The sequence below is a fragment of the Malaclemys terrapin genome, chromosome 4 (assembly GCF_027887155.1).
Source record: "Malaclemys terrapin pileata isolate rMalTer1 chromosome 4, rMalTer1.hap1, whole genome shotgun sequence".
NCBI lineage: Eukaryota > Metazoa > Chordata > Testudines > Emydidae > Malaclemys > Malaclemys terrapin.
Window position 1 is genome coordinate 14,738,699 of NC_071508.1, and position 25,510 is coordinate 14,764,208.

The following is a 25,510-nucleotide window of genomic DNA, read 5'->3' on the forward strand; positions in this document are numbered from 1 at the left end:
TTCATTTTGTAACATGACTGCAAAGGAAGCAATTTTGAATCCGTTCCCTAAGGAAGGGAGCATAAAATAGAACTCAGCTTCGTCTTACACAGAGAGGGGGCTGGAAAGTGGACCTGGATCCCCTCCCATCCACAGTTCAGAGCTGGAGTTTGGATATGGCTGGCTGACAGGACAAGGGAGGAAGAGGAAGTAGCCAGTCATTCTACACAGGAAACCTAGGTTCAAACTCCTGCTCCACCGCAGACCTCCTGTGTCACTTAGACCCAGATCCTCGAAGGTACTGAAGCTCCTGACTTCCATTGATTTCAATGGAAATTAAGAGTCTAAATACTTGGGAGGATCTGGGCCTTAGTTCCTCTGTGTTTCTGTTCCCCCATCAATAAAAATGGGAATAATACTTTCCTACCTCTAATGTGTGTTGTGGGATTATTATGGTAATGGTGCTTAAATAAGGACATAGACAGAACTCTGATTCCATTGTATTTAAAGGCAAAACTCCCTTTGACTTCAGTGGACAGATGGGGCTCACCCGTGACGTTTGGCTCCAATGTATGGCATTCCCAATGTTCTGGGATATTTGGATATAGGGTTTTGATTCTGGTCTGTGTCTAAGACATGGGGCAAATTCCCCTTTCAGTGGCAACAGCAATGCTGTATTTTCCTCCTCACTGTAAATGACAGCAGGATTTTAAATGCCACCAGCTGTCTTTGTAACCTCCAGGATCAGCTGCTGAGTTCCTTCCCTGTTCCTCATTTGGTCATTCCAGCACTGCAGGGAAAAGAAATTTACACACTGTAGATGCAGTGCTAGCTCTGCATGCCCCACACACCTATCTCGGGCACAGTGCGTTCTCAGCCAATAGAGATTTATATTAACATTTACATTAACTGCCATGTTGATAGATTACATTGTTTGCATGCGTCATGCAGCTGATTTTCAAAAGGACAGTATACACCCACTCTTCTACTACTATTTCCAGATTAACGAAGCAAATATAAATCCTATGTGGATCTTTGTAAAGCTGGAGCAAACACATGTGCAAAGTTTAAACTGCAGTTTTCATGCAGTGCAGGAGTGGCACTTTCCTAAAATGATGGGGTGGGCCCAAACTGCAAAACTAGATCTGAATCCAGGGCTGAACTTCCCCACAGCTCAGGGATAGAATCATAGAAGATTAGGGTTGGAAGGGACCTCAGGAGGTCATCTAGTCCAACCCCCTGCTCAAAGCAGGACCAATCCCCAGATTTTTACCCCTGATCCCTAAGTGGCCCCCTCAAGGATTGAACTCACAACCCTGGGTTTAGCAGGCCAATGCTCAAACCACTGAGCTATCCCTCCCCTGGATATTGGGAGCCAGGTTTTTATTCAATGCCATTGCTCTTTTAAAAAAAGAGAGAGGACAGATCACCACTTCACATGGGTCTGGGAGAGCAATCAAGAAAACAGGAGTTGACCAGGGATAGGGGAGGGCAAGTTTGGAGATCAGCAAAGAGCTAATGGGTGAGATCCTCATCTGGTGTAAATCGGTGTAGTTCTACTGCGATCACTCCATTCAGGCTTTTTGGCCGCCCCAAGCAAAAAACAAAACAAAAAACAAACAAACAAAAAAACACAAAAAAAACCAACGGGGCGGCCAGAACGGCAAAGCAAAAAACAAAACAAAACAAAAAAACCTGCGGCGCAGCCGGAGCGCGGGTGCAGGGGGACCGGCTGGGGGGGGTGGGAGGGAGCGGGCGGGAGAGAGAGAGAGAAGGGGGCGGCCAGGGCTACAGCAGGGGCGCTGCCACGTGGCCCCTCCCGCTGCGCCGCCTCCTGCCGCGAGGGCTCCGCTCCGGTCGCCGGGGAGGGAAGGAAGAGGACTGCCCTGCAGGGCGCTCTGGTTCTCCGCGCCGCCGCCCTCTACAGGGCAGCCGGAGCGGAACCAAAAAAAAAAAATGCGGCCGTCCCACCCTAGGATTGGGCGGAATGCCACCTCGAACAATCTGCCGCCCCAAGCACCAGCTTACTCAGCTGGTGCCTGGAGCCGGCCCTGACTCCATTGTGATCGATGGAGCCATGCTGATTTATACCAGCTAAAGATCTGACCTTCCAAAGTCTCCTCTGCCATCATCTCAGATTCCAGATACCAGGAGGATGAGCACTATATGAAAAATAGATAGGTAGATTAGATGGCTATCTAGGGCCCACAGTAACTGCCAACTCACCACACGCTAGACCAAAATACATACATATATATAGGCAGGGCATTCGGTGTATGTTTTGTGACCTGATCAGAAATCCATTGTTCTCTGTTCAGACCATGGGTGAACCAGCAGAGCTGTGTGCAGGAACCCCCGCTGGAATAATTGTAGGTGCTAAAAATCGGGATTGAGGTGCACTGGCAGAGCTGGGAGCAAGGCTTCAGTGGCAATGTGAATTAAGTGCTGGGACCAAGGTGCACTGGCGGAGCTGTGCATAGGTACCTGTATCAAGATCGACCTTCATCAGTGGAGCACTGTGGGAAAAGCTTACCTGATACCTGGCAGCTTGGTGTTTAATTCTATCTATTAATGCCAATCTCGCTTTAAAGAGTGTCTGATTCACTGTGCCCTTCCGAAACAACCATCCCAAATACTAAAAGAAAAACAACTCCCCATGCAAAACTAGCTTGTAATTCCCTGAGCACAGAGGGGTTAAATAACACAAAACATAACTCTTTAGATGTCTCCATCAGAACGCCTCTCTTGTTCCACAACCTCGACGGCCTTGTTTTCTGTATTTTAAGAGATGAGGTCACTAGTGTCAGTAATATTAGATTCACTCTGTGTGTGATGGGGAAGCAGACCAGAAGCAGTTCCTGTGTTGCATCTCTGCCCCCATCCTCTCCTCTCCCTTTCCCCCCCTCCCTTGCACTACTGTGCTGCAGAAGCCATTGGTTCAGGACCTGTCTCTAAGGCACCAAGCCTGGGATCACGTAATCAGTTCTGGATAGTAACTTGCCGTTGACCATTTCCTGGGAGGAAAGGAAAGGCAGGAAGGAAAAACAACAACTGGTCAAAAGTTCCACTGGTGAGTTTAAAAAAAAAAAAAAAAAAACCTGTCTGAATCAGACAAGCTGGCTTCATTCAGAGAAACTGAATCCTACAGAGCAGTGAGCAATGAGTTCTCAGCAGCAGGAATTACTGCATTTGGTGTGTTTTTGTTGGGGGGAAGAGGGAGTTTGCCATAAACAGGATTTGGGAATGAGAACATGTATCTCCTTATCGGTATATTTTCCCCTTTGCAGCTATACTTGATAGAATCAATGGGGTCTGGTGGATGGAGCCGAGGAGTAGAAGTCAGGACTACTACTTCTTTCGTGCCACTTCCCTCTTCAGGATTGGCGATTTTTATAGCCTTCATACAAAACTCACGAACATAGGCCAGGCTGTCATGCAGATTGGCCTCTCCGAGGTCTACTGATATCCAGTCCACTTTGAATCTTTAGTCTTCCCCTCGGTCATCTTCCATCCACAATTATTGCAAGAGCCATCCTACCGATACAGCTTCCCGATCTCCAGTGGATAAACCCTTACCAAGGTAGCCTAGCCTCCCTCAACTTGTCTTCTATTGGAACAAACTGCATTAGGCCCCTTACAATTCCATTTCATATCCTAACATGGTGTCCAACCATTTGACCATCTCAATAACTTCAGCTCTGTGGTGGACAGCACACTGATTTTCTTTCTTGTGGCTGGCCAAGTCTCTGTTCCATTAAGATGGGTCAAATTACAATTGTATACATGCGTTTTTTTAACTATGTTGGCTTCTTTTTGTCACAGACAACTGGAGTCAGCTCACACCATTTGCCCCACGAAGCTTAGTACAATGCCAGACATCACTCAGGAGGGCACCATCAGCAGCATCCATTGATCCTAGGTATTTAATGTCTTGCACTCTTCTTCTACGGTTTCTGTCTGTGATATCCTTCATGGTGAGTCCTCCTACCTCAGTTATCATAGCATCGGTCTACCAACGTTCACTAAGTCCAGCCCGCTCAAAACCATGTTGCTACTGTTCAAAGTTGCCTCCCAAGGTCTCACCATCTTCTGCACTTATCATTAACAGAGATCAGCAAATTCCAAGGCAGCTGCCGTCATATATTCTCACCTATCACATCCATGACAATTGCAAACAAAAAGGGGCTTGACGCTGAGCACTGCTGCAGGCCAATGATTACTGGTAATTCTGTACTGTAGCCCCATTTAGTCTGGACTACAGTAGTCACTCCATCATACCTATCCTGGATAAGCTGGACATATCTTTCTTGCACACCTTTCCATCACAAACTCTACCCAATTCCTTTTGTGGGACATGACTACGCCTTCTCCAGGTCCACAAAGTCCATAGCCAGTTGCCATCTCTTTTCTCTCAACTTCTCCATGAGGATTCATAGCACAAATACAGCATTAACAAACTTGTAAGGTAAGTGATGCCTTCCCTTCCCAGTGACTTTGCCAGGAAGCCAGGACTCATTATTATTACTTGCATTGTAGTAGTGCCAAAGGTCTTCAGCCCCGTCATGCTGGGCCCTGTACAAACAGTCCCTGCCCTGAAGAGCTTAGTCTAGAAGGGCTTGTCTACACCATACATTGTACTGCACTAACTATCACAGTACAGTTAAAGCAACATGATTGCCCTAGTGTGGATGTTGTTATACCAGTGGAAAGGGCTTTATACTGGTATAGCTATTCCCATATAGGAAGGGGAATACTTTATACTGGTTTAGGGCATATTTTTGCCTACATAACTGCATCCATACTAGGGGTTTTATCATTAAAAAATGACAGCCCTAACCAAAATGGTTATACCATTTAAAAAATGTGTGTAGACCATACCTTAGATCAGGGGTAGGCAACCTATGGCACGCGTGCCGAAGTTGGCACGCGAGCTGATTTTCAGCGGCGCTCAGACTGCCCGGGTCCTGGCCACCGGTCCGGGGCGGCTCTGTATTTTAATTTAATTTTAAATGAAGCTTCTTAAACATTTTAAAAACCTTATTTACTTTACATACAACAATAGTTTAGTTATATATTATAGACTTCTAGAAAGAGACCTTCTAAAAACATTCAAATGTATTACTGGCACGCAAAACCTTAAATTAGAGTGAATAAATTAAGACTCGGCACACCACTTCTGAAAGGTTGCCAACCCCTGTCTTAGACAGCTGGGTTCTATTCTCAACTCTGCCACTAACAATTGTTCAGTGGCCATGGGGCTGTGTCACCTATCAGTGGCTCACCACCATAGCCCTTTATAAAATGGGGATAAAAAATCTAAGGTCTTCCTGGCACAAGTCTTTGGAGACTTAATTAATTAACGTTTGTAAAGCATGTTGAGATTCTTATATGTAAAGAGCTATCAAAGAGCAATGTATGGGCTTGGGGTTATGGCATGGGGCTGGGAGTCAGGAGAGATGGATTCTACTGCTGGGTTCACCTCAATTTCCTCATCTTCAAAACAGAGATAATGGTGATGATCTCCCATGCCTTATTAATTAAGGTTTGAAAAGTGCACTGATCTATTGAAGAGAAAGGTGCTCTGTAGGGATAAAGTATGATTGTAATGATTCTGTTTTCTGGAATGTTTCACTCATGACCCCTGTTTACTGTTGACCCTTGTTCTGCATGGGGCCCAGACGGCACACCAAGCACTGACTGATCCTGCAATAAAATTCTCAATTAACTTCAAAACATCACCTAAGTCTCTCGGGTTTAGAAATGTAAAGGGATGCTGCTAAGTATTCTTCTATCAGTGGCAGAGCCAGACTACAACCGAGGAGTCCCAGCTCCCAGCACTAACCCCCAGACTTCACCCCACTCTCCAAACTGGGATAGAACCAGGAGACAGGCCTCCCAGGCCCCCTGCTCTTACCACTAGACCTCATACCCCTCCCAGCACTGGGACTATAACCCAGGCATCCAGGCTCCTAAATCCCCCCCACCCGCTAGGGCTGGGAACTAGGGTGACCAGATGTCCCGATTTTGGGGTCTTTTTCTTATATAGGCTCCTATTACCCCACCCCCTGTCCCGATTTTTCACTTTTGCTGTCTGGTCACCCTACTGGGAACAGAACCCAGGCGTCCGGGCTCCCAAATCCCCCCACCCACTGGGGCTAGAAACAGAACCCAGGCGTCCAGGGTCCCAAATCTCCCCACTTCCTGGGGTTAGAAACAGAACCCAGGAGTCCGGGCTCCCAAATCTCCCCACTCCCTGGGGTTAGAAACAGAACCCAGGAGTCTGGGCTCCTAAATCCCCCCACCCACTGGGGCTAGAAACAGAACCCAGGAGTCCGGGCTCCCAAATCTCCCCACCCCCTGGGGGTAGAAACAGAACCCAGGCGTCCGGGCTCCCAAATCCCCCCACCCCCAGCGACCTGACCACGCTGCTCGGGGAAGCGACAGCCAGACACGTGCGCACCAGCAGCGCCGCAGCAACCAGCCAGGAACTGAGAGCTTTGCAGGCAGCCTGTGATTGGTTCCTTCTCCCTGAAGCTCCGCCTCCCAGTGACAGAGGGCAGGCCCCTCGCTCCGCCTCCCCGGCCTCCTTCCCAGTTGCGGTTGGCTAGCGATGCTGCCAATGGAGTCCTTCGTCGGCCGGGGGTGGGCTGCTTGTTGCGTCTGCGGGCGGCAGCCAACCACAAGGGGCAGAACCGCAGGCGCCGAGGCCCCATTGGAGGCTGGTGATGTCAAGCTCCCTGCTCTGGGCACGGCGGCTCCGCGGGAGCGCAGGCTGGGCCAGTGGTGATGTAGCGGTGGCCGGGCAGGGACAGGGGCAGAGGCAGGGAGCGGACGGGCCCCGGCAGCAGGCAGCAGCCCCCAGGTGCAGGTCAGTGCACGGGGCGGGGGTCCTACAGCCGGCCGGGAGCCTGGCACAATGGGGGGGGGGAGCGGGGTGCAGCCTGCTGGGGATGTGGGGGGTCACTGGGTGGAGGTGGGGGCTTGTCACCCGCTGGGGGAGGTGCCCGGCCCTGTTCCAGGATATGTCCCTATCACCCTCCCCCCCCCCTCTGCCCCCCTGCACATTCCTGCTGGCACTGGGGACTCTTATTTGGGTGGGGGGACCTGCATCCTCCCCGGGATTTATGCAGTTCAGTTTCATGCCTTTGGGGTGGTGATGTCTGAAGGAGCCGCTGTTCGATGCAGCCTCCTTGCGGTATGTCCGTCTCATCCTCAGGCTGTTGCTAGCGCCGGGTGTGCCCGTAGGTGCTGGAACTGGGGGTGCTGCAGCTAGCACCCTCTGACTTGAAGTAGTTTCCACCAGATACAGGGTTTGGTTTGGTTCTATGGCTCTCAGCACCCCCCACTATACAAATTGTTCCAGTGCCCCTGGGTGTGCCCCAATAATAGGACCCCCACGGTGGGGCTCTGCCTGGATGGTGCTGGGGTGCGTTCTCCTTCGCAGGATTGCCAAGGCATGTTTGGTAAGGACAGCGTGCATTTGTTTTTCCTTAGGGAAGGAGGCTTATTGGTCAGTCTCCAGCTTTCCCTCTAAATCCCAGACTGGATGCATCCTTTCCCAGCAGAGGCTGTGGGGGTGATGGACTTTGGGGGCAAGTCCCTTTAAAATTCTGTATCTGAATGGGATATAGCTGGGATGGATATTAGATGTACTTGACTCAAAAGGCATTTGTTCTGGGCAGGAGGGTTTTCCCAATGGCATTGGGGTTGTTATCGGAGGGGCGTTATAGGTATTACCTAGAGAGAGGCAGGAGATCAATTCATGGATAATGAGACACCCAAGGAAGGTGAATGCTCTGTGTGTGTGTGTGGTGGGTCCTGTTCCACTCTTCGATTGGAGGTTGGGGGTAATAGACATAGTCAATCCAAACAGCCACAGTGGTGCGTGGAGAGAGGTTGCGGCTTTTGAGGTGTGACTTAAACATGTGTTTGGACTGGAGGGTAGGAGGGGCCTTGTGGAGCTGGCTAGATTACTCAGATTCCTGAATCACAGGCTGGCCTACCCGTGGGCATTGGCATGGCTAGTAATGATGATAAATGATCCGTTGCCTGAATCACAGGCTGTCAGAGGGAGGGTGAAAAGGAAGCACTAACCAGTTGTGGTTAACTAAGCACCAGTGTCCGTTGCTTAGTGTATTGACACTATTACTGGGGGTGGTTTTTAGACTATAACACAATGAGCTTTCCTCCACCCTTAGTAAAGATTCCTGCAGCACAAGGGAGACTAAACTGGGAAGACTTCTCAAGGTAGCAGGTTGAAACTCTGTAGCTTCATGTGGGGTTTTTCCTCTGGGGGGGTCCAGCTCGCTTTGCATTCGGCACTGTACCCTATGTTCAGGGTATGTCTTACAAGCTGAGTGGCTTGTCACAGCCCTGTTGCAAGATCCGTTCAGCAAATCTGGGATTCACCTTACAAACGTAGGTTTCAGAGTAGCAGCCGTGTTAGTCTGTATCCGCAAAAAGAAGAACAGGAGTACTTGTGGCACCTTAGAGACTAACAAATTTATTAGAGCATAAGCTTTCGTGGACTACAGCCCACTTGCATCCGAAGAAGTGGGCTGTAGTCCACAAAAGCTTATGCTCTAATAAATTTGTTAGTCTCTAAGGTGCCACAAGTACTCCTGTTCTTCTTCTTACAAACGTAGTGATGGTTCAGTGTGGTAAAATGTCTTTGCTTATTACATGCCCCCCCCTTCCACATATGATGCGAATGGATTGTGTCTGGGGAGAAGGGCAGGTGCTCATTTTGTGCTTGAGCCCCCAGCCAGCACTGAGCAGAACTCAGTACTCGCTAGGGGGGGTTTGTACCACAACACAGAAGTTACTTCACTGTACTGCAGAGTAGCAGGGAGACAGCTCTGATCTTCCAGCTCCCCTAGCAATCCAAGGCCCATGGTGTCCATGGAGCACTTGTGATTCTGTCCAGCAGAGGGCAGCAGTGCGCACACACCAGCCTGCTCAGGACTATGCCTGTTAACCATGGTTCCCTCTATGGCAGGGGCGGGCAATAATTTTTGCAGGGGTGCCACTCCGCGGATTTTGGTGAGTCGTCCTGGGCCGCACATTTCTACTCTATTAATGGAGGCGGTGCGGGGTTTGGGTGCAGGAGGGAGCTCTGGGCTGGTGCAGAGTGTTGGGGTGCAGGAGAGGGTGTGGGCTCTGGGAGGGAGTTTGGTGCAGGAGGGGATTCTGACCTGGGGTTGGGGTGTTGGAGGGGGTACAAGGTGCAGGCTCTGGCTGGCTCCCGGCTGGCGGTGCAGCAGGGCTCAGGCAGGCTGCCTGCATGCCATGGCCCCACGCCGCTCCTGGAAGCAGCTGCGGCCGGATGCTGCTGGCACATCTCTGCGCGCCCCTTGGGGGGGAAGAGGGGCAGTGGGTCTCCATGCGCTGCCCGCACCCACAAGCACCACTGCTGCAGCTCCCATTGGCTAGTTTCCGGTGTGAGGACGGTGCTGGGGGCCAGGACAGCGCGCGAAGCTGCCTTCCTCCCCCCCGGGTGCGCAGAGACGTGCCAGCAGCAGCCAGCTGCTTCCTGGAGTGATGTGGGGCCACGGCAGGCAGGCATGCACCCTGCCTGATCACCCCGCTGCGCTGTGGGACTTCTAGCAGCCCAGACTCGGAGATCGCGAAGGGGCAGAGGAGGCCGGATAGAAATGTAAGATGGGCCGGGTCCGGCCTGCGGGCTGTATTTTGCCCACCCCTGCTCTATGGCTTGCTCTCATGCTTATTGCAAAGTATCAGGGAAATCTTGGCTCTTGACCTCGGAGGCTGCCGACCCATGTGTCAGCTGGGGAAATGTTCCGCTCTGCTGTCCGGCACGTCTGGAGCCTGCAGCAGGCCATCTGGGGACGTGTGCATCTGCTTGCCTCGTGTTGCAACGGTGGCTCTCAATGGCTGAACAATAGTATTTGTCCTCTGGACTGAGCACATCTGGTCACCCTGTCTGGTGACTTTGGTGCATGAGCATCCCAACCAGGACTTTACAGGCTTGGAAGAGGTGATGGGAGATGTATGGTCTGGGTGGGAGGAACAGAACAGGGCAGACCGGTCACCCTGCATAAGCCATGTGATCTGTACCTCCTCCCCTTCCCCCCTCCCCCATTTGACACTGTCCCACTGCTGTGTGTGCCAGGAGTTGTGGGGGAGGGTTAACTAGCTCAGCAGCATAGTTCTGGAGAGCAGAATAGTAAAGCCATTGAAGGCCAGTGCATGGGAGGAAAGTGTTGCTGAATGAATGCGCCATTGTGCTGACTGCGGAAAGGTTAGATAAAATATTTGTATCCCTTGTTTCTCTCCTGTTTTAAGGTGAAAGAGTGCAGCAGTCTCTGGAGCGTGGGTGTGAACCAGGCAGTCTCTCAATGCCAGCATCCCTGCCAGCACTAACTAGGCTCAGCAAGTAACCCTATCTGGGAACTTCCTGTTCCTTTAGTTAAGTCATCCCTGCCACGTGTTGTAAGGTGAGAGATTCCCTTACACAGGAGGACACAGAGGCTCACTGCTGCAGTTGGAGCTTGCTGGTGACCTAGCTGTTCTGCAGAGAGCAGGGAAAAGAGGCTACAAGGCATGAAAAGGCCAGTGCTGTCAGCTGCCAGACACCAAGCAAGACTCCTCTGCACTGTCTCCCCATGAAAGCAAGGTCCCTGGGAAGAAGAAAGCAGATCTGTAGCTCCGAAGAAGAGAGTTCATTCAGGCAGTGCTTTATTTTTAAACTCTGATCCTCCCAGTTCCTTGCCTGGCGAAGTAATTAAACTGGAATGACCCAAGGAGCTGAAATCAGGGGAACTTTATTTATTCTTTTAAAAGGATAGAACCCAAATTCCACTCCCCTTGAACTTTATTATAAAATCCTGCTTTGTAACACCCAGGTTTGAAAGACTCTTTGACTCTGTTTTATGTTTTCCCAGCTTCCCCTTAAAAGCAACTGAGTACGAGTCCAGCTGCTGGAGCCAGGGCTGGGTGGGGGAACTCTGCGTGTTAGAAGAAGATGCACTAAGGTGTCAAGAACCAAAGAAGAGAATCCGGGAGACTGCGTGTGCTTCTACAGCTCGTTCTTCTGGGAACAGGAGAACCGGAGCCAAGCGGTTGTATCTGGAATCTCCTCCTGCTTCTCTGCCGGCTTGGTGGTTGGTGTCTCCCGTTTCTGGATTGTGCTTGATGGGGATCTCTGCTAGGGGATCAGCTTCTGCAGTCGAGGGCAGGCGCACAAGAACAAAGGAGGTGGTATCTAGATGCCGGAAGGGGCATTGGCTTAAGCCCCGGGCAGGTCTTTTCTGGGACAGCTGCCTGCTGTAGCCCCACCAGGTTGAGGGTCGGGGGGACATTCACCCTTCAGCATGTCCTCCAAGCTGGAACAGAAGGAGACTCACCAGACCAATGGGGTGGTGCTGCCAATCGTGGCTGTGCCCGTGGACTGCCTGGCCAGTCCGGACCGGCAGCAGCTCGTGGAGCCCTCGGAGTTCTTGGAGCCTGACGGGGAAGGGGTGGAGGTGGCGGTGCTGGAGTCTCGGGCCAACGCCAAAGGGGTACGAGAAGAGGACGCCCTGTTGGAGAATGGCAGCCAGAGCAACGAGAGCGACGACACCAGTACAGATCAGGGCCCCGAGCCTGCCTCCCCTCTCAAGGAGACCTCCTTCTCCATCGGGCTGCAGGTCCTCTTCCCTTTCCTGCTGGCCGGGTTTGGGACGGTAGCGGCTGGCATGGTGCTGGACATAGTACAGGTAAGGCTAAAACCTACTATTACTTTGGGGACTCTGCATGGCTTGGGCTCTGAATCCTGTTCCCTGGCTCGATTCTACCCCAAGAGATTCAAATGCTGGGACCATGGCGTGTGGTGGTGGCTGGCTGGCTTGTGTGAAATGTGGCATTGCGATCCCGTTCTGGGCAGAGTACTCCACAGTGCTAGTTGGGCTGGGCGTGTGGGCTAGGGAATGAATTGCCCCAGGTTGCCTAACGGGTCTGTCAAGGCAAGAGCTCGCGGACGAAGGAGGATGTGGGAAGCTTTCCCTAACCCAGGGCACGCTTCTCTGTGTCTAAAGAGAAGGTTCAGTGGTTAGCCTGGGACTTGGGAGACCCCAGCTCAATTCCCACCTCTGCCACAGACTTCCAGAGAGAGCTTGGGCAAGTCATTTAGCCTCTCTGTGCCTCATTTTCCCATCTGTACAAGGGGGATAAGAGCACTGCCCTACCTCACAGGAAGGGATAAATGCATGGGATTGTGAGACGGTTGGCTACTGCTGTGATGGGGGCCATAGAAGTACCAATGGCAAACTTCTTTCTCCAGTGCTTTAAGATAAACTCATAACTTGGGGAGGGTTGGAATTTAGGCATCTGCTTCCATTTTGACGCAGTCGGGTCTCATTCTGTTCTGAACCTGGAATTGTTAGAACCAAAGAGCAATGCTATTAGAGAAACTTCATGTGTATTTGGAAGGCTAGAGCCAGTGTAGCAGTGAACACGTGTGAGCCGGAGCAGCTGTTGTGGAGTTCACCCTCTGCTGTGCTTGAATGTTTTTTCAAGAGCACCATGGTTCTGTCAGCTACCTGATCCGCATTAAAACTGGGACGAGTTAGGGGGCTGTGTGCAGCCAGAGAGCCCCCTCGTTATCCAAGGAGACTGGCTCCATCCTGATGTTGCCCCAAGGGCTGGGTTGGAGACCAACCTGAGCTGAACAGAGTTGAAAAATAAAATTGATCTTTCCATGAAAAATGCTAAAGGGCTGAGTTGGAAACAGCTTTCTGGGAATGTGTCTGGGGGACCCTAGTTCTGAAACTCAGCAACTCGGGATACTGCCTCTTGTGGGTGGGTTTGCCCTGCGTGATATTGGCAATGCACATTAGATTCCTCTGACCATTCAGCAGTGACTCTCGCAGAGCAGTGGGAAGGCTTCCCTGAGAAAGCTAGAGTATCTGATTTTATTGTAGTGTGGTACTGCGGCTACCTTAACCTCTTGGACTTGGAGAGTATCGTAACCGCCCCTGGGAGCGGTGACTTGCATTGCAGGGGGAACAAGCTGTGCAGTTTGCTTGGATTTTATGTGGGGAAAGTGACCTAACTGACCATTGATCTGGTGCCAAAGTCACACACTCCGACCCTGGTGTTCCCAGCACTTGTGTCCTTGGCAGCTGATCAACGGCTTAACCATTTCCCAGCTGTCCTGAAGGGCTGGTGTTGTGAACCAGCTTCCTGAACACCCAGAACAAGATAGAAAAGGGACTTCTTCGGTCTGTCTTTCGCAGTAATGTCACACAGCAAAAACGTGCATCAGCTGAAGGGAAGTAAAAACTGATGCCAGGAATAAGGTACCAGTTCGCTATGGGTATGGGAGGTTATTGATCTGAGCAAAATGCAGCAGTCCTCGTGAAGAGTTGCTGTCAAAATAAAAATCCGGCTTGAAAATCCCCACACAGCTGTCCTGAGCTGTGGTGTGCAACACTTTAGGTCATTCAACATGAAAATACTTTAACCGCGGTCACTTATCGTTCTGGCTGGCTTTTGATTTGCACAGCACGGAGACAACACGCCCGGTAGTGTACTCGTTCTCCCGTGTCTGAGCTGCCAGGGAATGTTTAAATCAAAACAGAAATCTCGGTTTTGTGAGCCTTACCTAGCAGGGGTTAGAATGAGATTTCTCCTTCCCACCCTCCCTCCAGTTCACTGCAGACCTGTCCTTTAAAGCCATTTAAAGCCATTGACTCTCGGTCTCATCTGGTGTGGCAATTCCTATGGTATTACTGAGACGTTTATTTTTTTTTAAAAACCCCACCCCTGCGAAACCTTTTTAGTCACCGGTTTTGAGCCCCTGCTCTTTCTGAAGCCCGAAATCAACCTGACGATTCCTCTAAACAAAGATCTGCCCTAATGACGGTGGGGGTGGAGGTGGGAGTAACGCGGTAGGAGGTGGAGGAGGAGGTAACGCAGCAGCTCCCGGGGTTGGTAGCCCTCTTTTATTTCTGAAGGCAGCAAATCAAATTTCATCATTCCTCAGTAACCTGGCAGCTCGACGTGTAACTATGCAGTGTGTGCTGCCAACTTCTCAGTAGCTCCCTTTAGCCTTGGTATTAAATGATCAATCTAAAGGCCATGGGACAAAAACCCAGGCAGTCCATCTTTTTGACTCGCTCTCCTGTAAGATCTGGGGGTAGCCCTCTCGGTAACGGGCGGTGCCTTTGTTGTCTTGACCAGACTGCCCCCGGTGCAGAGGGATTGCTCACCCATTGCGCTGGGCAGTTCCGGAGGGGGCCATTGGGGAGGAAAGCTTCTTCCCTGCTGGGTGTATTGGTCTCTGCCCAGTGAAAGCTAGGGCCGTGGGCTAGCCCTGTCTTGCCCCGTTGAGCCTTTCCTGCTGCTAACACGGGAGCACACTGAGAATTTGCCATTCAGCAGGGGAAGCCCCCTCTGGGATCAGAGAGGCTTCTACCCCTTCGTCCTCCTGGAGGGCAGGGTTCTGACCAGTGTGCAAAGCCTGTGGCACTCCTACAGCAGGAAGCCATGGGGACAGCCCCCTTCCATCTGCAGAGCCCAGGTTTGTTGACTGTGCCATCTGGGCATGCTGCAAGGCTTGTCTGCTCCCCCTCTGGGGGTGTGCTGAGCAGGGAGAGTCGTATCTCTCTGGGGGTCGACGTCTCTTTATTTGCCTGTTATGTTGCTTTTGACATACCCACCATGAGTGGCTGTAGTCCAGGGAGAGCATCTCCAAGGCCTGTTGTTCCAGAGGCTTAGGTACTACCGTAATTGGCGTGAGGGAAGATATGTAACTGGTGGCCCTAGATATGGCATGCCAAGTATGCTGTATAATAGGAGAAATACATAAGAACTAACCCGCTCTCTGATGGAACATCGAGTCTGGGAGCTGGTGGATCGTGATCTGTCCATGTGGCTTGTAACATGATCTAAGCACAGCTTGACTCAGCCAGCGGGGATTGGGCTGGAGAGGGGGTGTGAAGGGGAGAGGGAAAGAGCTAGGATGGGCATCACATGTTTGCTCTCCTTGATCATTGTCCAGCCCGTAGAAAGTTATGTAAGATATGGAAAGGGGACATGGTCCCTGCACGTGCCTGTAATTCACGAGGAGAACTGCACATGACATGAAACTTCCTTGTCACGTGCATTTCACACGCACCCCGAATTTTGGGGTCAAATGACTCAAAGCGAAGTGGTGTTGAAACAACTGTGTGTTCCCAGGTTGCAGGTGGCACCAAGTATTTACTGGTGACCTGGAGCCTGACTTCTGGGTTTGGTTTTGAGTGGAGATTGGGGCCCAGCCCCTTGACCTAACACTCTAGGGGTGTCGTGAGGGACATGGCATGGGGACAGGAGGCAGAATATGCCAAGTGTCTTTACTCCCTGGCCTAGCTTGTGTCCTCCCCAGGGTGCTTCACCCCTTCCTTTTCAGGGATCACTAAACATCATGCATCAGGACCCTGCTTCTGTTCAGAACTGTGCTGCTCTGAAACACCCAAATATGGTTACCCAAAACACATGATGGAGTTTTAGATGCAGCTGTTGTCCTTGAAGTAACCGCACTTTTGCACAGGCCTGGGTCATCTCTTATTCAGCAAGACTGTAAAAGCTCCACTTGGCAGGTGGGTGGCTTTTGATGGCATATGCTAGCTCTTGAACTTTACAAGTATAGTCCGTGACCTTAAACTGCGGCTACCGTTGGAAGTTTGTGTGACTTGAAAATAAAAAAAAGTTTGATATGATTCCATATTTATTCTCAAGGAGTGGAAATTCAGTCTCCAGGCACTCCTATTTTCCTAACTGCTAGGGCTGCAAATACATCCTGTGGTTTGACCATGAAGCAATTTACCCCTTGTGTCTTCTATGACCGATCACCCATAATACTCTCTGCTGGGGAGCTTAACTGACAGTGTAGTATGTGAAGCAGAATAGAGTCCATGTCTCGCTGTATTTTTCTCTCTCGTTACTACCAGGAATTTAAAAGCTTGACTTGGTAAAATTTTCAAAAGCATCTGGGTTCCAAAGGCACTTCTCAAAATGAGACTTAACTTTCAATGAAAGTGAATGGGATTTAAGAACATAAGTCTCACTGACTTTCATTTAAAGTTGGGTTCCGAAGTGCCTAAGTCATGTTTGCAAAAGGGGTTTAGGTTCTTGTGCTTCTGAAAACCTTACTCCAAGTTCAGTGTTTAATTTGTAATGAAAGAGGTGCCGGGGCTCTAGCAATTATTTTACATTCATAACTGATGCAGCGAGCCCAGTGGTGCCGGGGCTGTGAACTGCCAAGGCTGCCGGTGCTGGGGCTTAGCCCTGGCACAGATCAGGCACTGCCCAAGTTTCAAGTCCGCCGATGTGTCAGCAGACAGCTGAGACTGCCAGGATCGGTTCGGTCTTCCTGTTGACTGTCTGATTCCCCTCTTCAGCCTTAGAAACACTTTCTCATGCTGTTGACAGGAGCCAGAGGGGATTTGAATGACTCTGTCAATGGCATGGGTCTCTCCTGAAGTTCTGTGCACAATAGCACTTAAGCGGAGGGGAGGGGGGAGAGAAGCGGGGGGGGGCGGGGGGGAGTTGCATTATCCCCCAAAGGCCTGTTCCTTGGGCACACTCCACTGCAGCGAGCTTTGTGCCCCACAGGAGCCATTGGGGCTGATATAAATATGCCCGTACGTTGGGCTTGTGTAACATCTTATAATAAGAAAGTTGGCAGGAGCCCGTGGGTCCTGTCCTCTGCAGCAAGTTGCTGATGCAGGTGAAAAGTCTTGTTTTCCCTCCTTGGGAACAGCTTTTTTTCCCCCTCCCTTCTTCTAGGAACGTCCCTGACTTGGCCCAGCGTCTGCCCTGCTGAGCAAATGTGCTGTAGCAGGTTCTGGTTACAAGTTCCAGCCGCTCTCCTGGCACTAGCTTACTGTGTAGACTTTTAAAGGTCAATGTACAATGGCAGTATATATGGTCAAGACAGGGAGACGGCGGGAGGTTCCTCTTGCTGCCGCCTGGACCTCCTGCTGTAGTGTCCCTTGTGACAAAGGCAGGGCTCTTGGATAATCAATACAAAGGGGCTGCTGGATACAGACTGACCCTGCGGCCTTCTCTTGTTCTCTAGCTCCCAGGCTAATGCTTGCGCTGCCTACTGTTGCCATAGGGCCTGGCCTGGACTTGGTAGATGGGGGAGGTTTTCCAAAGCCCTGCAGCAACAGTCTCCTTGGCCACACTGAGCCCCAGATAAAATAATCAATAGCTGAGCTCTTTTTCCAAAAGTGCTGAGCACTCGCGACATCCAGTGCTTTAAAGGTGACCTGCAGAAGTGAGTCAATGGGAGCTGCAGGTGTCAGCACCTCTGAAATCCATCTCGGAGGAATCAAGCGTCATTACCCCCCTTACGTGGATGGAGCCACAGACATGGAGGTGAAATGATTTGGTCATTAAGTGTGAGGGTTGGGATTAGAACCCAGGAATTCTGATTCCCATTCTGTGACTACTAGACCTTGTTCCCGCTCGGACGAAAGGATCTTTAGAGAGGCAAGTGCCCATATAGAATCATAGAATATCAGGGCTGGAAGGGACCTGAGGAGGTCATCTAGTCTCAAAGCAGGACCAATCCCCAGACAGATTTTGGTGTCTCCATAGATTTTTTTTGTTTAATTTTTAAGCCCAGAAGGGACCCTTCAGATGATCTAGTCTGACCTGCATAATACAGGCCACGGAACTTTGCCCAGTGATTCCTCCTCCTGGTCCAACTTGTGATTGAACAAGAGCGTGTTGTCTTCCCTGAGCAGCCCCAGGGACTCCTGACTCCCTCGGCTTGCATGTGGGAAGCACGGTTACCAGCGATTGAGTGCATGTGTGTGCTGATAGGGCCGGCCCTATCAGGCTCTCCGGATGCCCCCGCAGAGCTGGCAGTGCAATAACCGCAGTATCTCCTACTGCAGGCCTAAAAAGAGTCATTTGGGGAAGCTGAGCTCAGCCACTCCTATCTGTGACCTTCAAGGAGGCCGGCCCGACAAGCCCTGTGGCCAACAAAATGTTTGAGGGCACTGCTGCTGCTCCTCCCTACCCCCTCAGGCGCTGAGATTGACACCCCCTTTGCCAGATGTGCTCAAGTACTGACCCTGAAACTGTGCCATTTAACAAAGCCCTCCGCGGTGATGCAAAGGTCCCTGGACCAGGAGCTGAGAACGATCGCTTGACTAGGCTGCTCAAATGCACTGGCTTCAGCTCCTTATGGCATCCGGAATTGGAGCTGGGAGGATTTTGCTCAGGTTGGTGAAGGGCAGCAGAGGCCTGGGTGCTTGTCCCCACTCTGCCGTGGAGTTGCTGTGTAACTAGGTTTGGGGGAAGGGCTGCGGGTAACTGACCTGCTCCGTTATTCTCATCTGCAAAATGGGGCTATCCCTTGCCCATCTCACAGGAACGCTAGAAGGCTTATGATGGTCCTAAATTGCTAAGGTGCCTAGAGAAAATCCCACTCAATTCAGATTGTAGACCTTCTGAGGAAAGTGGGACATGTTTTAGGCCCCACATGCAAACAGATTCATCCATATCCATTGTCAGTCTTTAAAGAATGCTAACAACACCTTGGTGAGGCTGGGAAGGAATGTCTCCATTGGGAACTGCAGCATGGAGAGACCGAGTGACTTGCACTCGGTCAAACAGGAAGTCTGTGGCTGAGCAAGGAATTAAACCTGGGCTTAAGTCCCAGGCTGCTGCTCTAACCACTGGACAATAGGTTAAAAACAGTGAGACAAATCCCAGAATCACACAGAATGCAGCTCGAGAGCTGGAAGGGCAGCGACAAGGCTGGAGAAGTAGCTGGGAGGGATGGGCCAATGACCCTGTTCATTACTGAACCTGCAGGGCTTTCAGGTGGTTTAAGTGAGACCTTCGGTTTTGCTTTGGCCCCAAATCTGGATGACTGTTCTTAAAATAAACCGCAGACTGATAGAGATGTTGCCATGATGTTTTCTTAATTCCATTGGAAACCGTTCCTCTCAAACCACCACTCTCCTGCCAGGAGTAAGCCAAACACTGCAGTGCTGAGAACCTGGCAGAGAAACTGTCCTCCTTGACTCCTGTTGTCCCACCATTGAAGGTAAAGGGCACAAAAAATGGAAAAATAAACAAGGTGATTGAAATCCTTCCCCGAGGGAAGGGGTTACTAATGCAGGTAGAGAGCTCCCTGTTTGCAGTAAGTTTTAAGTATGCAGGGCTCCTTGTAATAGACAAGAGCGCACATCTGGCCAGCTGTCGGGATCTCTGCCAGTCTAGAGCTGCACCAATGGCAATGCAGCTGTGGGAGATCTAAACAGCCTATCGTAGTCAAGGCCTTAGGGGATATCACGAGAGCAGCAGGGGCCATGGCTGCAAATACGTTAATTGTGGGAACATCCAGTGGCAGCTTTCTAGAAAGCATGGTAATGCTGGTGCCGTTGCACCTGTATGAGTCTTGCCCAGCCTTTGCTGTTACTAATTTGTGTTACCATAGCTCCCGGAAGCCCTAACTCTGGACCAGGACCCCCCATGGTAGGCGCTGTACAAACACAAAACACAAAGACAGTCCCTGCCCCGAAAGAACTTACAGTCCAGGTGTTAGACTGGAGACAACAGGTAGGTACAGCTGGACGGTGGAGTGCCAGGACACAATGAAACAGCTTTACATTCAGACTTCGTTTTGACCCGTGCTGAGAGTCAGAGTGCCCCCATCTTTGAGATACCAGCGTGTGCCACCACAGGAAGGGAAAAGCGTCCTGTCTGCGTCCCCACCATCCTGTCAGGAGAGAGGCAACTCATGGCATTCTCTGTAGTGTTGCCTAAGGGAAGCAGCATAACATACGTATTGTTGGGAAGACAGATGGGCCTTACTCAGAGATTGAGGCACCACCATCGCCATCTGGATCTATTCCAATGGTGCTTAGCTCCCCTTGTGGGCAGGCAGGAACTCGGCTTTAGAGGGAGCAAAGAAGCCTTTTGCTCAATGCTTATGAAAGTAAAACGTTGACCCCTTGAGGTTTTTCTGAGCCTTCCGTTTTTCAGCTGTGGTCTCAGTGGTTCTTTTCCCATCCTGCCTTAGGAAGCCAGCTGCTCTGCTGTTGGGCTCTTTACCCTGCAATTACTCTTCATCTCTTTCCTGAACAGCCCAGTGTTGTTAGCTCTGTCTCTAGCACAAGGAAACTGAGTTGGCTGTGGGGGCGGAGTAGGCAGCAGCATGTCTCTTAGCAATGCAGGTTCCAGAGCGAGGCAGGGCAGGCTCCCTCTCTTAGCAGGATAAATCAGTCTGTCCTGCTCCGGCAGAAGCCAAGAGCATGTGTTGCTGTCTTTTTCTGGGGTTGGCGGAGGAGGAAGGCAGTAGGAATTTTGGCAGCGTAACATCTGTGTTTGCACCCAACACGTGGAGGGGATGGTCTTGTGGGTGGGGCACTGAACTGGGACCGAGACCTGGGTCCAGTTCCTGGCTCTGACAAACAGTTCAAGTGACTGTCCAATGCTGGATCTCTCTGCGCCTCCGTTTCCATGTTTGTAAAATGTCTTGTCTGTTTAGAGCATGAGCTTTCCAGGGAAGGACCCTCTCTTACGAGGTGTATATACAGCCCTTTGCACAACAGGGCTGTGTTCTCAGCTGGGCCTACAGCGTCCCAGAGAAGGTTTGTTCTAGTTTCATGTATTCACGGCCACACAGAGTCAAAATGTCCAACTGGGTAAATAATGAAATAGCTTTCCTGAAATTCACTTCAGAACAAAGGTGTAGCACAGTTAGGCTTCTCCGATAACTGACTCTGTAACCAGTCTGCGTCCGTTCATAAGAGCAGGCCCCATTGGTCTCAGTAGATAGATGCTTGATCTATAGTCGAGCAGGATCTTACGGTAATTTTTTTACACACCTGGCGGCTCTCCGGGTCTTCGGCAGCACTTTGGCGGCGGGTCCTTCACTCACTCCGGGTGTGTTCAGCGGCACTGAAGGACCCGCCGCCGAAGTGCTGCTGAAGACCCAGTGTGCCGCCCTGTCAGTAAAAGCACCGCCAGGTGAGTAAAAGTGCCGCAGCAGGTGGTACCTTTTTTTGTGATCGCTCCCCCTGTTCGTTCCACCTGGCTACACCACTGCTCTTACCATTGACGAAGAGAGGCACAGTGTTCAAATCCTGCCACTGCCCTTTGCGCTGCAGTAGGAGGTGGAGGATGACTCCAGTCATTGCTATGGGAAAACAGAGGCTTTCCAACACTGAGTCCACTTTGCAAAGAGCTTGGCGGTCCCGCGGTCTTGAAACAGGGAAGGAATGGAGCCAGAGCTGGGGGTATAGTCAAAGCATTTGAGGCTGGGGAGTTACAGTTATTACCAGTTCTGTGTTTCACCTGCCACAGATTAACTTCTGAAGGAAGGAGAGCTAGAAATTAAGCTACTCTACAGTCTGGCTGGTATTCTATGGAAGTGCCTTGTAATCCCAGTCATGGAACAGGAACTCATAGTGCTAGGTGTTGTCCAAACGGAACAAAAAGACCATCCTTGCCCCCAAAGAGCTTACCATCTGCAGCTGTTACCTTGAACCAAGATTCTTTGAGAGAGAGAGAGAGAGAGAGTGTGTGTGTGTGTACACTATGTATAATACATAAACTCTTTTTGTCTTGCAGCACTGGGATGTGTTCAAAAATGTGACTGAAGTATTTATCCTGGTTCCTGCATTGCTGGGACTGAAGGGGAACCTAGAGATGACGCTGGCATCTCGTCTTTCTACAGCTGTGAGTTATCTGGGATGGAATGGGGATGGGGAGGGAAATTCCATGTGTGCTTGTGTTTGTGTATGGAGAGGAGGGGAAAAGAGAGCTGTTGGGGGGGGGGGGGGGGGGGAGATGTAGCCGTTGCTTGTGGACTCCTTTGCACCTTCCACTGACTTTGTGGTGGCTTAAATCACTGATGGATATGCCTAGATATAGACACTTCATTATGCAGTTGCTCTGAACTGTATCATTGTGGGTTTGCCAGTCTCCAGGGCTCCACCAGTTTCCTCTCTCTATCCCAGGCTGCACTAGCTCTCCCCTGGCCAGTACCACTGCCAGTCCATTCATTTGGCTTGCCCTCCGAGGGGGGGCCTCGCCATGCTTCTCAGTGAGTTTTCAGTATTTCACGGTAACGAGTGTTCCTCAAGTCCGGGTAAATGTCACCCCTCCTCTTCGTGATTCCATCCAGTCAGAGCAGTCGAGACATTTCCTGTCTGCCCCCTCTCTCTTTGTCCCTGAACTATCTTCACGGGTATCCCGTGGCCAGGACGCCAGCTCACGCAGTTATTGCCCCTGCCCTGCTTTGATTAGCGGGGTACTGAGTCATGAGAGAGAGAGAAGAACCGTTTTTTGGGATGCGGGGGGAAGGGGAAGAGAAGAGCAAGAGAAGAGCCTGATTTTAAGCATCTCCCATAAGCAGGGGGCCTTTGGGATCAAGTCAGATGAGCAGTCAGCAAAAATGGTGCCTGTCACAGTTCATGGCAGCTACACCCGTTTTTCCCCTCAGTGGTCCAGCAAGGGCACGCACTGGCAGTTGCCAGGCATGGATGGAGACGCACTTCTCTCCCTTCTGACTGGGGTATCTTCAGGCTGAACGGTTCCCTGCCTTCACTGTGTTGTTCCCAGCTCAAGACAGACTGTCTAAGCAGACCCCAGCACCGAGTCTAATAACAGAGTAACTGACACAGTTAGGCTACTGCCCAGCTCTTTCCCTGCACTTATTTATTTTTAGGGTAAAAACATTACAGAGAGAACCTATTAAAAACAATCAAAGAACCTACACACATGCTAATAAGCTTCCCAGAGATCACCCCAACTCCGACATGGGCTCTGCCAGTTGATAGCCCTTTAAACCCCACAAAGGGGTCTCTTCTATGGGTACAGGTTCGTAATCGCCTCAGTTCAGCACTAGCTCACTCATGTGAAGTTTAATCCATCTTTTATACAGTTCAGGGGTCTTTGAATTGGAGTTTCCAGGAGCAGGTATTCAGTAGACAGTGGATTTTTCTCCCCAGGGCATAGCTTAAAAAGGCCTCTCTAATGCCTCCTATGAAGCCTACTTCACACACATTGTCACAAACTCTTTTTTTTTTTTTTTTTAAAGTTCCTAACATTTCCCCAGGGTTTACATTAGTCCGTCTCCTGGAAAAGTTACATGCAATCCTACAATAACACATCAACAGTTGCATGTTTAATACCAGGGACCCTGAAGGTATTAAACTTCATTCGATGAGGTGTGTCCAGAATATTGCGGGAAATTGCTCTCTGTCCCAGTGGTCATTTTGTCAAGAGCCTGGCAATTCAGGAAGGGGTTTTGAATATGAGTCGAGCAGGAAGACTGTTTAAAGTCCTAAAGCCTGGAGTACAGCTCTCCCCTGCTGTGAGTGCTGCTCTGCCTGGAAGCATTGCTGGAGCCAGAAGAGGGGTGGGTGTGTTTAGCTGGGAGAGTTCTGATCTAGTTGAAAGGGATCTGATTTGTGCTTCAGGAAACTAAATACAGAAATGCCCCAAAAGCAGGCCGGGGAAAGCCTGTGAGTGGCAGAGGCTGCAGGGCTTTGAGAGAATCGTTCTGCAGGGGCAAGGTTGGAGGCAAGTTCTCCTGTCCAGTGGAATCCTGCAGAGAGCATTGGCATCCTAGCTGAAAACCTCTGGAAGTCAATGGAAGGGCAAGATCGGGCATTGCCTCTGTGTGAGTGTAATGGCCAGATCCATAAAATAGTGAGCTTCCCGACTGAGCTGGGGGCAGGCGCTCCAGACTGCCAAGACCGGCCTAGGCTAAGCCCCTGAATACCAAGTTAGCGCAGTTATAACTGAACTGCTTCTCGTCAGTGCTCTGGAACTAACGGAGCGTTCTGTCCCTGTAGCCGAGCTGGGCAGGAGGCCTGGAATCCTTTCCTGTTAGGGACTGGAAATTCTCCTCCCTTTCCATAAAGCCCATGCTTCCAGGGCGTGACAACAGGTGACTGTTGGATGTTTCCATGCTTCACAGCACATCCCACAATGGGTCCACAGCTGTGATTCTTCAAGCACAACAGTACCAGCAGCCTGCAGCTCAACTCGTACCTCTCTCCGCCCTCTGAATTAACATGTTCAGAGTGCAGCCCTCAAAGCAAACAGCCCGGACCTGGTCTTCCGGGGGACAGAGGCGCAGGAAACTTTGTGCTCAGAAATTGCTGACTCAGACTGCTACCCAGGGAGGATTTGGGGGGCGAGGCATTCGCAGGAGTTCATCGAGCACTGTCAGGTTAGAGGGGAGCAGTGAGCACAGCTGGCAGAAAGCCTGGGCAGAGTTGCGCGTGTCTCTGTCTCTGCCAGGCCTCTTTAGTATGTCTGAGCCCTGACCCAGGGGAGTAATGCCAGCTGTGGTTCCGAGACCAGCTGCCTCTCCTCTGCCTCCCTGACTGTGACTCCCATGGCCCCTGTTGTGCCCCAATGCCACCAGGCCAAGTGCATGGCTCTTCCTTGTAGGCAGAAGAGCAGGCTCTCAAAGTATTCTTGACTTTGTCTTCTGCTCTTCCTGCTGCAGCCCCTCTCCCACACTGAACAGCCGCTACATTTCCGTGTGTCCTGCAGGACCCTGCCCCGGTGCACGGTGACGCTTGTGTTGCCGCGTCATGCTGGCTCAGTGTTCTGGAGACGTCTAGTTTGCGGAGAGGTGGGTTGCTTAGTCTCTAGCCCCCACGTCAGAATTGGGGCTCCCTGGCCAACATTGGGGTGGGTAGCGAGAAAGAGGCTCTATCTGGATTAGCTCTTAGTTCAGCTCTGCATGTACGGTGAAGCACAGAGGGCATCCTACCCCTACAACCCCCCAGCTGGTTACCACTGACTAGAACAACTCCTCTTCCTCCTTGAATCCACCCTCTGCAGCTCTTGGCCCTGGTGCCCTTGCTCCTAAGAAGCAAGCAGAGAGCTGGCTGGGAAATGACATTGCCAACTACCGGCTAGCACGCCGCGCCTGCTGCCGAGGCTGTCATCTCGGTGCCAAGCTTCCTTGTCTCCAGCTGATGGTGGGAACGAGCTTTCCCCTCCTCGTTGTGCCGGGTGGGAGCAGAAACCAGCTGCAATTCTGCCAGAGGCAAAGGCTGAGTGGTGAAGCTAATGTCAGTGCAGGCCAGACTTTGTTTGCTCTTCCACTTGGGGAAACAAATCCCTTTGTTTCATCCTTATTGTTTGGAGCATGTAAGGGATGTGAGGTCTTTTGGGGGATGGGGTGGAGGAGCGAGCAGTTTCCTCAGCTGGCTGGCTTGGCTCTGTCCACTAAGCATGCAGCCCCCACTGCGTTGCTGGGATCAGAGCTTAGCTCTTCTGGGACAAAGGCAGAGTGCACCGCTTCCTCCATCCCCCATCTTCCCAGCAGTGGTGCTGGCCCAGGGCTGGGGCCTTGGCAGGGAACCGAGACTGCCCATGCTGTGCAGAAAGTCAGGGGAATGCCAAACTTTCCTATCTCCCTTCATGTCCACACCAGGGCCACAAGAGAACCAGGGCACAGAGGGAGCGATGACCCAGCCTGTCTGCCTCCCTCTGACGCTCTGTGCCTGTGAGCAGCCCTGTCCGTGCCAGCTGGGTCTCCTTGTGCCGCCTACTG

The 25,510-nt window shown here is 51.2% G+C and overlaps 1 protein-coding gene and 1 long non-coding RNA gene across 5 annotated transcripts in view; one reads left to right on the forward strand and one right to left on the reverse strand.

Annotated features, from left to right (window-relative positions):
• Positions 1–6,465, reverse strand: LOC128837057 (uncharacterized). The gene is made up of 3 exons (XR_008444883.1): positions 6,396–6,465; positions 2,087–2,141; positions 1–769 (listed from the first exon to the last, which is right to left on the reverse strand). It is a non-coding gene; the product is annotated as an uncharacterized LOC128837057 (long non-coding RNA).
• A 279-nt stretch (positions 6,466–6,744) lies between these two features.
• Positions 6,745–25,510, forward strand: part of SLC41A1 (solute carrier family 41 member 1) — a 31,693-nt gene continuing 12,927 nt past the window's right edge. The window contains exons 1-4 of one of the 4 annotated variants that reach the window (XM_054026792.1): positions 6,745–6,847; positions 10,285–10,436; positions 10,884–11,696; positions 21,559–21,666. In XM_054026792.1, coding sequence (XP_053882767.1) covers positions 11,313–11,696; positions 21,559–21,666 — 492 coding nt within the window. In that variant the 5' untranslated portion in view covers positions 6,745–6,847; positions 10,285–10,436; positions 10,884–11,312. Of the gene's footprint in view, positions 6,848–9,361; positions 10,241–10,284; positions 11,697–21,558; positions 21,667–25,510 lie in introns of those variants that run through there. The other 3 variants (XM_054026791.1, XM_054026793.1, XM_054026795.1) reach the window with 3 other exon arrangements.